The sequence below is a fragment of the Aedes albopictus genome, chromosome 2 (assembly GCF_035046485.1).
Source record: "Aedes albopictus strain Foshan chromosome 2, AalbF5, whole genome shotgun sequence".
Taxonomy (NCBI): domain Eukaryota; kingdom Metazoa; phylum Arthropoda; class Insecta; order Diptera; family Culicidae; genus Aedes; species Aedes albopictus.
The window spans coordinates 287,507,295-287,522,357 of record NC_085137.1 but is presented as its reverse complement, the minus strand read 5'-3'; the positions used below and the strand labels follow the sequence as shown (position 1 = coordinate 287,522,357).

At 37.5% G+C, this 15,063-nt stretch overlaps 1 protein-coding gene across 5 annotated transcripts in view; it reads right to left on the bottom strand.

Annotated features, from left to right (window-relative positions):
* The window catches only part of LOC109408185 (ceramide transfer protein), a 71,036-nt gene that overhangs the window by 2,389 nt on the left and 53,584 nt on the right, over positions 1–15,063 (bottom strand). For all 5 annotated transcript variants that reach the window (XM_029872973.2, XM_029872974.2, XM_029872975.2 and 2 more), the window contains one exon: positions 8,506–8,622. In XM_029872973.2, the coding sequence (XP_029728833.1) occupies positions 8,506–8,622 (117 nt within the window). The remainder of the gene's footprint in view (positions 1–8,505; positions 8,623–15,063) is intronic.

The following is a 15,063-nucleotide window of genomic DNA, read 5'->3' as shown; positions in this document are numbered from 1 at the left end:
GATTGAAGACTACAAATTCATATTATAAATCGATTACTTGATCTATGCGATTTTGAGTACGGGTTAGGTTCTATTTGACTATTTGACTCATCCCTGGATAAGTTCTAAAGTCCAGAGTTCCCCAATGTCTTCCGTAGAAGCTCCTTCATATGTTTGTAATAAAAAGTGAAATTTCAGACTTTTTAATAATCTGGACCGTAGGCGATTTTGTTTTAATATAAAACTGATATTTTGGATGGAAGTGTAGCAGAATTAATTAGGGAGAATTCAACTTTGGAGCCCTACATGCTTCCACTAGCTACGTATTTCAAAATAAGAAAAGGCAATGTCGAAATTATTCAGCGTTTGAAATTGAGTTGAAGTTTAGTTTGATTTGACTTGATTTGAATTTTGATTTGACCTACCCTGGTTTTGAAAAATAAACAACGTGCTAGCCGACGGGTGACATGTTTCATAGATGTTAGACCCTACAATGTTCCGAGCTGGCTCAGATCATTATCATGAAATCGCAAAAACTCGAGCGTGATAGTCTAGCGTCACGAATTTAGGGATTGTAACATAAGGCTGAATTTCAAAAGGCTGAATGCACAAAAGGCTGAATACGAAAGGCTGAAACCAAGCAAGTGTAACATAAGGCTGAAATTACAAAAGCTGAAAATTGAAAAGGCTGAAAATTAGAAAATGCATGTACAAATAAGTTATAGCACTTCTTCTTTTTCTTACAGTAACGCCCGAACTGAGATCGAGCCTGCTTTTCAGCTTTGGCATATCGTGTAACAGGCACGAAGATACTCAAGAAAATTTTCATAATAAAAAGTTCTTAGTCTTAGTCGCGTAGCCCTCAGCATGGGCCCTAGTTTCGAAACTGAGCTTATAGTGAAATGGTGTGTACCAACGAACACAAAAAGGAACAGATAATAGTCATATCGTTAATTTATCCTTCTTTAAACATGAGCAATTCTTTTCAGTCATATTGTTTACTAACCAATATCATCAGATGTTGTACCGACTTTTCGAACCCTCTAAGCAGAATACCCCTCTTCGAATGAGTGTAATCAGTTTAGTACCTTTTAATTCCGCCCTATTTTGCTTATCCTTTGACAGATACGCGTATTTCGACTACCACTTGTAATTTTCCTCAGTGTCAGTTATCCACTCAGTGGAGTAAAGCGTGGGTCTCGAGATGAACTAGCCTAGGGCTAAAAATCTTGTTAATACAGATAAAAAAAATAGTTTGGCCAACCATGAACTAGGGACGGTAGGACGATCAATCGTCAAGCACAAGCAAAACCAAAGCGAGTGCAACGGCTGGGTTATCGACCAACAAGCAAATTTTCAAATAGATCGTAAAATCAATGAATGCATGTAATTTTTCCCTATTGGCGTGATCTGTTTATCTGAGTTGTTAGTGTTGAAATTAGCCTTTTGGCTGGTGCGTTTGAAAACTAGTCGGATCACTATTTCAGCCTTTTGATGCATTTAGCCTTTAGCCTTTCGTGTTTCAGCCTTTTGTTATTTAAGCCTATCGTAATTCAGCCTTTTGTACGTAACCCCGAGTTTAACCCCTTTGACACCCATGGTGTCTGTAGAGCACCATCACTTATCAGGCACAGCTCCTCGGGTCAAACGGAAAACGAAACTCCCACAACAACAACAACAACCATCACTTATTGGTGAACCCGACCTAAACCAGTTGACTTCGTTTATAGGTTTCAGCTGTTTATTTTTTTTCTGGAAAATTTTGGCTGGCAGTCTAACAATTTGCGTTGATTAATTACTGATCATCGCCGACGTTTCGATCCGGCTATTGGAGAAAACGTGACTTGATTTACAAAACTGCAGATAACTTTTGATAGGAAAAACATACATCTCTATTTTTTTTTTTTTTTAATGTAAAATGTAAATTTTGAAAATAGATGGTTGCCTACATGGTTGAAAAAAAAGTTTCTGTATAATAATCCAAGATGGCGGCCAAAATCAATGTGGCCAACCCAACTTTTTATAACTGTAAATAATAGCTCTACCTTTTCAACGACGTTTCGTTTAGAGGGAGTTTTAGAAGAAGCTTTCAAGTTATAACAGTTCAAATGAGCCCTCATTTGACTAAAATTGAGGGGGTTCGTAAAAATTGTTGTGGCTCTAACTATTTGGTTACTATGCAATTTCCTAACTCTTTTGGCTAAGACTTTCAGAGAATTGCCACCTTAATCATTTTTAAAAACAAGGTGTAAATAGTGGTACGATCTCAGCGAGAGTTACCCAAAGTGTTTTCCAACAACTTTTGTTCAAGCACTTTTTATTCTAAGTATTTAAAGGCATTCAAAACTTTGTGGAAAGTCGTGGGCGGGAAGAGGTTAAAGTATAACAGAACCATGTGTTTCAACGGCTAACTCATGTCCGCCGAAGGGGTTGTTGTACAGTACCATAAGGGTCTGTCCGTTCACTACATAGGCTGTTGTGGGGTCTGACGAAATCCTACGCTCCGTACAAGTTTTGAAATTTTTATGTGGACATGAAGACGGCGAGGTGGGAAGCGGACTTTATTCTTCTGTAAAAAGTAATAAGTTGATGATGATTCACCTGGGCTTGTTAGGGGAATATCTGTAAATAAAAAGAAAATCGCGTTAAGTACTGTTCCTTTGAATTCCACTAAGAATTTGCATTTGACAGATACGCATTTCGACCTCAACTGTAAGGTCGTCTTCAGTGTCTTGTCAGTCGAGTCAAGTACAAGACACTGAAGACGACCTTACAGTTGAGGTCGAGATACGTATCTGTCAAAGGATGCAAATTCTTAGTGGAATTCAAAGGAACAGTACTTAACGCGATTTTCTCTTTATTTAGTAATAAGTTGATCAAAATCAACGAAAAAAACAAAATCATATGATAATTTGAAATGTCAAAAAAAGGGATTTTTATCCATTTATACTCTTCATGCTGCATGTACTCCGTAATGGGTTAATAGGAACTCAGATCCGGAAGACAACTTTTTTATCTACTCAACTTTTTTTCAAGTTATTCGAAATCCGTGAAAAAATGCAGTAAAGCGTTCAACAACGCAGAATGCTGGTAAGTTAATCTGTATTACCATAACGTTGTATTACGGTTTGTTATACAAATAATGTAGATTATGCCGTCCCTTATTAAAAAAAAATGAAAATGTTGTAAGTTCGTTGTTGGGAAATGATTTGCTAAAAAATGATCGTGTCTAAATTGGAAGTTCGTTTCTCAAGGCTAAGTGGTCCCTCAAGGAGCCTAAAGTTGTCAAAAATTGTATGTGATCCTACATTCCCAATTAATCGTATTTTAGCACGTATCGAACCGAAATTTTACCGCATTATTTGCTATTTAAAATGGCCCAGATCGGTCAAGGCGTTCCGGAGTTATGGCCATTTCAGTGATTCGGACAAGCACCGGTAGAACTGGCCGTATATAAAACTGAACCAAGCCCCATCATTCGACACATCAAAATGCGGCGATTTAGCAACCTTTAGCATAATTGAAGAATTTTGGGCGGAAATCAACACTGGAGCCCAAAAATTCCACGATTTCAAATTCAATATGGCGGCTGTTTGGTGGAGTTTAAAGCTTTATAATAGCGTTTAAGCATCTATGGGCGCAATATGTCTGGAGTCCAAAACGAACGACCGGAATATCCAAGATGGCGGTCTAAAATCCAAGATGGTGGCTCCAAATTGAAGATAGCGGTTGTTTAAATGAAATTTAGGATCTAAAGTGGGTATATTAGGTATGGAGAATCAAAGGGAGGCGAAAATATCTAAATCATATCTCAAATCGAACAATTTTTGCTGTCATAGCTCGATGTGATTTTGATATGTTATTCAAAAAATTAAAGAATATCGCACCAATAACTCAAAGTGATATGATATCATTGTTTGTTCTTGTCGAAATATCTAAAAATATCTACATAAGAACAAATTTAGCTGTTCTGCACGAAACGGAACACATACACCCATAAAGATGGCTCAATTTTAGTGACATGTCATGTGCCCCTTTCTGAGCTGAGGAAACGAAGAACCTCATGCTCTTGTTGCCATGATATTCACAACAGTGAGCCGCAGTTGATTGATAAGCATCGCCGCCTGTGAATCCTAAGATCGTAGGTTCGATGCTGGATGTTGGCATTTTTTTTTATTTTTTCAAGAAAAAGGTCGACAAATCTTGTCTGCTATTGTTTTGATCTTGTAATATCTGAACGAACTATTATTGAGCACTTTTCCAAACTAGATTTTGATATTATTTCTGATGTTTTACCTCATATCTCATTCAAATCAATATCAGTTTTTGTTCTTCAGTAATTCAATTATTAATAACTGAATGTGCTATTTGTTAGATTTTCACACCTACTCAGGATATGTCCGGACTTCAAAAATGGTGGCCAGAATATCCATGTTGGCAATTTCAAATCTAAGATGGCCTCCCAAAATTCGAAATGGCGGCTGTGGAATGGTGTTTTAAGTTAATAAATCATTCAATATGGGTATATTTGGTGGATTTCCGGAGTCCAAAAACAGCAACCAGAATAATCAGTATTGCGGTCCAATATCAAAGATGACGACTGTTTAATGGAGTTTTGGGCTATAAAACCATTCAATATCGGTATACAAGTTAACGCCGAGCCCACGCAATTATCACCAACTTGCACATCAGCAGACAACGCACGTGGACCAGCACCAGCACCGGCACCGAGGTCAAGTTACACCCGTGAGTCGACAACAGATAGGAATGCCAGGCTAGCAAGTCTGTTAGGTAGCTCAGGGAACGTTAGGCCTTTGTAATAATTAATATGAGAGAATAAAATCAGTCTTAGTTCAACAGTGAAGCGAAATAGTCGTTTTTTTAAAAACCCCTTCCGGGACGAGTAACTGATAGTTTACATGGTATAATTATGGTAAGATTAAGGCTTTTTAGGAGTTTAAGGCCTAAACAACAAAAGCCACATAAACGATATGATTTCTGGTGCTATGGAATTGATTTTTGTTAAACGATATTTATCAACATGCCACTTGAGTTTTGTTGAAATTGATTTTCGAAGGCAAGAGAAAGGTGCCATCACCGCTAGGTGGATTAATTAGGTCTTTTTAACTGTTTATATTTCTAATCTCATGGTACTGAAGGGTTAACTTCTAATAAATAAATGCTTAGTTGGCTTAAACTGTTTAAACTTTTTACACAAACAACGTGTATTTTATCGAGAAAAAAAATGTTTTTCGTTAAAGTGAACCGTTCTGTAGGGGGATTAGGGGCATAATGGACACCCTAAGCAAATGAGCATGTTAGGCCTGTATAACAGACAAAAACTTAACATATTATCAGTTGGCTTACAACTTTTACTTGTTTCCTACGTATTTCAATCATTTACAGCAGGTGGAATGTCATTATTGTGAGGAAATATACCGCATTTAGTTCACCACTGGACTGCGAACTGCGACTTCTATAGTGCGTAAACGTAAATAAAAGTGCGCGATTGCATCAAATCAGGTTGATGTCTTTGGCGCACTAATTCTTCAATTTATGGTGAACAAGTACTCTGAAGACACCGAGTTGATTTGATGCAATCGCGCACTTTTATTAGCGTTTTCGCACTCGTGAAAACTAGTGCGATAGTCCAGTGGTGAACTAAATGCGCTATAATGAATTGAAAAACGTGTGTTTTTTGGGGCTGGCAGGAAAGGTACGGGGCGAAATGGACACCCATCGGGGCGTAATGGACACCCGTGCATATGTTATGCTGTATCTTTGAGAATATCGACCAGTTAAGTAGTTTGCCAACGGAGACCAATACCACAGATATAAAACTATATCTTAGACGAGTTTACATAACTTCAAAGTTAATTAAATAAATTTTAGGCTAAAATAATCGGATTGATTTTTTTCAAATTCTCTAAAACGCCTAACAGTATGCAACGCGCGTACATCCATTTATAATTCTAGACGAACATTTGAAAAGGGCCTATCTGCTTTGCGTAAACAAACATGTTTCTGTCTCTGCAGGGCCCATCTGCATCCACCCACGCACATCAACACCCTTATTAGAAAGAGTGTTCTTCAAGCTATCTGTTAAGGGTGTTGATGTGCGTGGGTGGGCGCAGATGGGACCTGCAGAGACAGAAACATGTTTGTTTACAAAAAGCAGATAGGCCCTTTTCAAATGTTCATCTAGAATTGCCAGTGTTCATTTCGCCCCGAATAGGCTACAACATTGAAATTGCTATTTTCAGTAAGTTCTGATCAAAAATATAATACTTCATCCATTGCTAAATCTACGTATACATGTAGATAAGCTAACAATTCACTTGTTTGTATGGTGGACACACTCAATCACTCGTAATACCTTATTTGTTGCTGCTTCGAAATTATAAGAAATCCACCATATGAAAAACATACTTCAATTTCAATGATATTTTGGTTATTTTGAAGGAATATAAATGGTACTTTTGAAAAATAGAACAATGACTTGTTCCTTTACAGTTATGCATTGAAAGTTTTACATAAAAGTCGACGGTTTCGGCAAAAACAGGGATGTCCATTTCGCCCCGGGTGTCCATTATGCCCCTAATCCCCCTACCACAAGATTTTGAATACGAACAATTAAAAAAATGAAAATCGGTGAACTAGTTTATAGATATCGTGTTCACCGCCGCAGCACTTTTCTTTAAAACGCCGTTTTTTGATAATCGCGTTTAATTTTCGCGCTTTGTTTTGTCCTAATGTAGCGTGCGTTCGATATTTTTTATCCTCGCAAGATATGTACCCCCTCAAGCCTATCATGTACTAAATAAAACAAATCAAAGAATCGAATAAAGAGTAAATAAATCGAGTCTCTTACTAAACTAATTCCTATTAAACGGACTCCTATTAAACGAAATCCTACTGGACAGGGGTGAGCGTTATACTGCCCCCATTCGCACAACAGTCCCATGTGAATAGGAAACCCAGTAAACATGGGACTGTTATGCGAATAGGGGCAGTATAGGAGACTAAGAGCTTATGGGATTTCGGCTTTTTGGGGGTGTGGCCTATTATCTCGGGTGTGTTAAGAGTTAGCGCAATACTTTCTTCGGCAAAGTTTTAGGGCTTGATAAGATCTACCATTTAGAACTTTGGTCCATATGATTTGTTGGCAGCTTGGCCGCTAGAGGGACCATCAACAGTTTGCACTACTGGAACCATATCAGGTTGTCAAGCAAACGTTACGATATGCGACAGCTCGAGACCCTGATCATTTGGAAGGATAGTGTCTTCGGAAAAGTTGTTGGGAACGCCAATAACTTACTGACGATGAGTTGCGAAGTTCGAAATTCCTCCACTGGGCGGCGCTAATGAGCAAGTAAATTTTCAAAACCTCATATCTCAGAATCCTGATAACTCAGAAAGTTGGTGTCTTCGGCAAAGTTGATCAGTATGACATAAACTTACATAAAAATAAACACTTGTTTCGCAATTCTGCCACTAGGCAGCGCTAGTGAACATGCAAATTTTAGAAATCTCATAGCTCAGAATCCTGATAACTTAGAATGTCGGTGTCCTCGGCAAAGTTGATCAGTATGACGTAAACTTAAATAAAAATAAACACTTGTTTCGAAATTCTGCCACTGCTCAGCAAATTCACAAACTATGATCTCAATGAAAATTACGTATGTTACCTGATTTTCAGCAAAACAGTTGCCAAATCTTAATAATTGTCAAAGTCGCTGAGATCTTGAACATGTTTTTGTATGCTGTGTTATATGTAGTGACAAGAGCCCAAAATTGGTACACCTGATCAACCTGAACCTCCTTCGCAAACCAGCACCACTATCGGAAAGCGGATCATTTTTCTGTCTAGTGATGACTTAAAATTCCGGCATAAAGTATGATCCTTGGAAGAAGGTGTTGTTCCTAAAAGTAGTTAGGCCCTTCTGATATGTTGGTGTTCGTTTGTGTAATTTGTCAGAATAATAATGTTTTCGTCTTAAGAGGTCTTAAGCAGTCCCTACACGAGCTCCAATACTTCATCACTAGCACTTTTTTTTCTAAATTTTCAACACAGTTTCGGGTTTTTCAATATGTTTTTCTTTAAAATCACTCGATTGAGTTAAAGTTGTGATTAAAATTCTAATAAAAAAGTAGTGATATTGATGATGTATTGATGCAAAAAAGCATTGATAGTGTTTTACTGAGATTTGATGTAAGTGTAGAATTAGCATAAGTTAAAATACACAAAAAAATGAGAGTTGGTGTAAATATCACGACTAGTTGCCCTTTATGAAAAAATAATCTGAACTATCCCAGCAAACACACGATCGTATATGATGTTGCATAGGATGCAAAAGTGGAGGCGATATACGTACACTTTACACGTGGGTAAATGGAAGCATGTACGCATATGGCCTCCACTTTAGCATCCTATGCAACATTATATAAGACTTTGTGTTGGCTGGGATTTCATCTAACCCTAAGCGGTTTTGTTTCGAAGATTGATATAACCTCAGAATTCCTTACCTGTTGAGATTGAAATTTCAGACGGACACGCAATTGTCGGTCTTCCTCTATCTTGTCTAGGCCCGTTTCCACTGCATCGAAGAACTCATCCTCCGGTATTGTCGAATGTGGGCCTTCCTGCAAAGAGATAAAAAAATACACCGTTAATAAAGCCTGTATCCGCAATAATCGGGACAGAGAAATATGGCTGTAACTCTGCAATAGCTACATAAGAATTGCTCAAATTTTGCCTGATAATATCTTAAGATGTGTTCATTTCACCTGCAAAATTTCATGAGAATCGGTGAAGTATCTTTTGTTGTAGCAATGAAACAGTGGAACGCGTGCAATTGAATTTTGTACAGCCCCTGGTTTAGCTTATCAGTGCAATAACTTTTGAATTTGATAAAGGAAATGGCTGAAATTTTGAACACGAACCTCTCAATCTACTTTACCTGCATAGGCAAAATTTCAAGCAAATCGATACATTATCAACAATTTTATAGTCGAAACATATATTGGGGCTGACCGTGATTTTAGCCCCTCAGACAACAATTAGTGAGTACCCCTTATTGTATCGATTGTTTTATTGAAAGTACTACACCAATAATCATCAAATTTTGCAGACGTAATATACACGTAATCAACTACCTTCTGTGAAAATTTTATGAAAATTGGCAGAGATATTCAAAAGTTATGAATGGGCAAACATCGCACATGAAAAACATGAAACATTTTCACTAACACTACCCCCTATCAACACCAGTAACTTTCAAATCAAATGATAAAAGTTGATGAAATTTTGCAAGAAAGTGTCTCTATAAGTACCATAACTGCTCACGAAATTTCATAATTATCCTCGTAGAACTTTGAATTGTAGCAAAAAAGAACCATCTAGTATGCGAATGAAAATGGGTGATGATTGTACAAAATCTTAAAAACCACGTCTGCTTGTTTCTCATCCACAGTTAAAAGTAATGCATCGATTTTTATGAAATTTTGCACGAATAATAAACATACATCAAAGAGTTCTCAGTTAATTTTTGGCCAATTTTCATAGATTCAGTACAAAGTTACTGCCGTACTTCTATGTCCCGATTATTGCGGATACAGGTTTATACGTGCCAAATAACATAAGTTCCTATGAGTTAAATGGGTGCTGTTGTTCAACTATGACAAACCATAACATAGTTGCAATCTCACATCATAATAGTTGACACATTCGGCGGCAACAGAAGTTAAGTCTAGAAACAGTAGCGCTTTCAGCAGGAAAAAAAATGTGGCCGCAACTACTTGCATAATAAGCGCGCGCAAATCTAGAGTTAAATCGCATTCATTGTCGCTTTTCAGACTAAATTGAATCAACGCAAGCTTCAGCGCGCAACGGTTAAACCAGGTTAGTCATCAGTGCTCAAATTGGAAAGCGGAGACAGATCTAAACTGCATCTATGAGGTATGCAGTACATTTCAGCTACCCGATAAAAGAACATTGTTTCACACCATGGCCATGGTGGTCTATTTATTATAAACTAATGTGTCACTTTTACTATTAATTCAATATAATTTTAAACAAAATTTAACATTTTTTACTGTGGATGGAATTCATTATTATATTAGTTTGTTTTTTTTTGTTTTTATCAAATTTTATTGAAACACAAAAGAATTCGGTTTCATGTTAAGTACTTGATTAATCAATGCCGAGAATAATGTGTGTAAAATATGTTGGACATGGTGTACTTTAAGCCACGCTTCGATGCTCATCGCGTTTACAACGCAGTACTGCCATATCAAGATATGCTTCCTTTTCAGAAAAGACTATCACAACTCAAACAGTCGGTGAATACTAATCGTTTTCATTCTAATAAATTATAAATATAATGTATTGTTCATTCGTCATCTAATAAAATCCCTCAATTTATTTATAGCAAAATCGAACTCGAATCGCAACCCCAACAACAACGGTCGATCGCACGTAAATCAGGCGCAGTTTCATTGCCAAGGCTTTAGCTATGCTTCCCACTGGCCAAACGACGAAGAGCATTCCGCTGACCGTAACCTTCGAATAATGGTAGTAATTTGAACGCGGGTTTCACCGTCTTAGCTTGTGACATCGCCGGAACGAAGTCATCAAGCGGGCCTAATAGCATGGTCCAGCGCTAGCATAAACGCACCCTGCCTGTGGAGGTAGACATAACATCCGATGTTATGACTGATTGAATGGCCTTTTATTTCCGCATTTAGATTATGTGATAAAGACCCAGGAAGAATTCACATTTTGAATAATGTTTCTGTTCATCCTTGATGATGCAGTAATTCGTCGCATTACATTGTGAACCTGAGCCAAAATTTTGAAAATACGGCACCGATACTGTATTACAGAACTATGAAAGAGTTAACTTCTTTATGGCGTAATGCCCCAAATGGAGCAAAGTCTTCTTTGCAGGTCAGTGTTCTATAAGCACTCCTACAGTTATTGCATGACATCTTTCTTCCTAGGAGTTTAAGGTGCCGTTTGGGAGTTTCAGGAGCTCGTTGGATAAATGTACGATCCGTTCTGAAAAACTCTTCATTTTGCAACTTGTTGCATAAATAACTGTTTTTGGACACATTCTACCGTGACGTTACAACGTTTCGACGCATTCGTAGTCAGATTTTCCACTATAACTCATGAAAACGATTATAAACCTCAAAATATTTTTTCATTTTCGGATTCCTTGTAAAATTTCTGATATATTAGACCTTTTGAACATTTTGTTTTTATTTGAAAAACGTGTTTAAAATGCGTATTTGTAGCGTGACGTAACAACGCGCTAGAATCCGACCCTCTTCACCCCGCTACTAACATCTTAAAAAAATTGCTTGGATTTTTATGTTATTCTGATTTTTTTTCACAATTGAAATTGATTGGTTTGTTCTTCAATTCAATGGAATAAAACATATAAATTTTGAATTTGTTTTTGAAAAATCGACTTTTACATTTCGTGACGTTACAACGCCCGATCAGTTTCAAACAGGGTTCTGCTCGCGTTGTAACGTCACGAAAATGCACATCATGTAAGAATCAGAATAATCAGCCAAATTTGCCCGAATTTGTGAATATATTATTGCAACATCTTCACTGCTTCAAGGGGAGCTTTATTTTATTGAAAATCTGTTTTGTGATAAATGGCTCGGAGGGCCAAGTTATTGCTATCAACAGTATGAATACTCCTTCATGAAGGTTAATGACACCGGCACCCATCTTCGGCTTAGTACCACCCATATTCTTCTAATTTTATCCCAAAGACTAGACCGCAGAGATCCACTACTTCGCACCGCCGTATATTTAGATTTATCAGCACAGAACTCATCACACCGTCGAGACAAACATTTTCTCTATAATCTATGCGATGTCATCAATTCAAGTAAAAACGCTTTAAGATCTGTGCGAGAATCTATTGAACCAAAGGCAAACCAGAGGAGCTGCATACCACTTAGGACCCTAAGATCAACTTCTGTGATCTCATAGACAAATAGACCTGACAGTGATAAAAAATTCTTAATTACTTAAGAGAATAGGTGTTTTTGGCAAAGTTGTTTGATAAGTCAAAGACTTACAGCTGATTCACCATTGGACGTGAGATTTCACCACTGGGCGACGCTAATTAAAAGTTTATAATAGTTTGCAAATGATGAGAATTTCTATAAAAGTTTCCTACAAGTTTTGACTAATTGAGAAACTCAGTCATAATTTGAAAATTTTTGGGCACTTTTTAAAAAGTTTAAACTTTTCTTTTCTGAATAAATATAATGTGCATGATTTTTCAAAATTTCAACCACCACTAGGCAACTAGAACCTTAAACCAAACGACCTTTATACTGAAGATCCTTGAAAAGTTAAACAACTCTCTAAGTAATCAGAGTCCTGAGGTTATGAGTTGGTGATTCAAAGACAGACGTAACACTGACATGATTTCCATCCCATATATTTCAAGATCCTTATTATTTAGTCAGTTGGTGTCCTCGATAAAGTTGTTTAGCTAATCAAGAACTTTCAATTGATGGGCCGTATGATTTTAAATCCTTCCACTAGGAGGCGCTAGAGTGCATACACATTTTTAGTTTCGTTAATCTCAGGAACCTAAATAATTAGAAATATTGTTGCTTCGGTAGAGTTATTTGATAGATAATTTCTGCTAATACTGTTTTGAGAAATTCTAAGCATTTGCCAGCTTTTGCAAAATGGAGACTAGCGTCTTCTAGTGGCGAAATCTTGCATCTAATGGTAAATCCACTGCATGTTCTTAACTTACCAAAACATTTTGCCGGAGAAACCATCTCTCTAAGGTTTCGGGGTCCTGGGATATATGAAATTAAAAAAATATAAGTTCTCTAGCGCCGCTTATTGGTGGAACTTTAAACCCAACTATTCATCAGCTGTAAGTTTCTGACCAACCTAACAACTTTGTTGAAAGCAGAGAAGTAGTTATGAACTACCTTTGTCCACTGCAGGAGCCGTCCAAGCCATAGAAATTTGGTCTTTCCATAAAACTTTTTTCGTGACGTTACAACGCAAACTTCAACCAGGTGAAACTCAGGCGTCAGTAAACCGATTTACTTTTTTTTAGTCTCATTTGAAAGATATTCTGGAGTGCAAAGACCATACAAATTTTGATATTCGAAACTTGTTCCGAAATTGAATAAATTTCATAAAGGTTGCTTTTCCGTGACGTTACAACGCTTAAAAAACCTATACTTTGACCAGCCATACCTCAGCGTTGTAAAGTATTACAATTAAAATTCTTTGTATGCTAAAAAATCTACATACAATTATCTGTTAATCATGGAAGACTTTTGAAAAATCAGTGCGTTAATGTTTAAAATACGACAGCTTTGATGAATAGTGTGTCTAAACCTTAAAACCACTATTATATTTTTATCTTAACCGTCGTTCAAAACATATTTATTGATACAAAATCAATGTTGAATACATTTTTGGACGCCAAGAGTAATGTAAAATGTTACAAAAATGTGAAATATGCCAAACTTCAACTTTAAAAAATCAGTAATGACGATACGGGGCCCGTAGAATGTGTCTGGAATAACGTTGCGAAAAATTAAAGTTTTCAGTTATCTGAAGTGTGACGAAATGGCCTACTCCCACCACTGTTGCAAGTGTGCCGAAAAGTACTACTTTTCAGAACTCTTAACAATGCTAAAAAGTAACACTTTTTGTCACTCTTACCTACACACATTTTTTACTAACTGGCGTTTTTTATCCGTAGATTCAGGCTCGGATTCAGCAGTTTATTCAGATTTGAATGCATATCGGATGAAAAAGCAGCTGCTGAAGTATTTGCATTGCGACTTTTGCCTTTCACTACACACGTTTGACAACGGGATCACTGGCTACCTCATCGAACAAAAAACTACGCTGACGAGCAGGGATGCTCTTAGAATCTAAGACTTAGATGGATCATCTTGATGCACATTTGTGTCGCGAGAAAATGTTATACTGAAAGGATATACTTCGTAATTACAAAAAAATGAATAATCCACCTAGTGTGATAGTGCCTTTCTCGTCAAATCCGTACTTATGATACTCCATCGACGTAGGCCGAAGTGATATTGAGTCCTGAAAATACTGGATTTGTTGTGTCGAATCCATATGTTTGGTTCACATTTATATTTGACCACATCCGGCGGGACACACTTAATCGGTTCCGATGCACTGTCGGTAATCTCAAATACGATTTGAAAAAGTTTTCTGGCTAACTGTTCATCAAAATATTGGAAAAGCCGCGATGCGATGTAGCGCATGCATGGGTTGGGTCACTTTATCATCTGATCACTTCCGACGAGACTTCTGGAAGCGGTTCAATAACACTACCGGTAGTCTTAAATGTGGTGTGAGACTATGTTCTTGTTAACCGTTCATTGGGTTAGCGAAAAAGTCGCTTTCTGTTGTGCCGCGTGCATGGGTTTGGTTCACATTTACATTAGACCACTTCCGTCGAAACACCCGGTACCGGTTCCGGGCTGTACCTGTAGGTTTAGATGTAGTCTGAGACTATTCTCTTGCTGACCTTTCTTCAGGTTACGTTTGACCACTTTCGGCGGGGTACCCGGAGCCGATTCCATGACACTACCGATTATCCCAAATATGGTCTGAGACTATTTCATTGCTTAACGTTTATCAGGTTACATAAAAAGCCGCGATTTGATATATCGCATGGATGGGTTTGTTCGTTTGTTTTACTTTTACTTTTGACCACTTCCGCTGGAACACCCGGAACCGGTTCCGGGACCATAGCGGTTATCTAAAAAATGGTCTGAGACTATTTTCTTACTAAATCTTACTCTTTCTTTCCGATTCCGGGAAAGTACCGATTGTCCTAAATATGAGTTGTGACTAGTTTCTTGCTAACTGTTCCGGGTTTCCTGAAATTCCGAGAATTGATGAGTCGCACGCATGAGTTTGGCTCATCTTTGCAACTGACCAATTTCGGCGGGACACCCAGAACAGGTTCTGAAACATTTAGTCTTCAATGTGAACTGCGGCTATTTCCTAGCAAACCGTTCATCAGGTTATCGAAAATG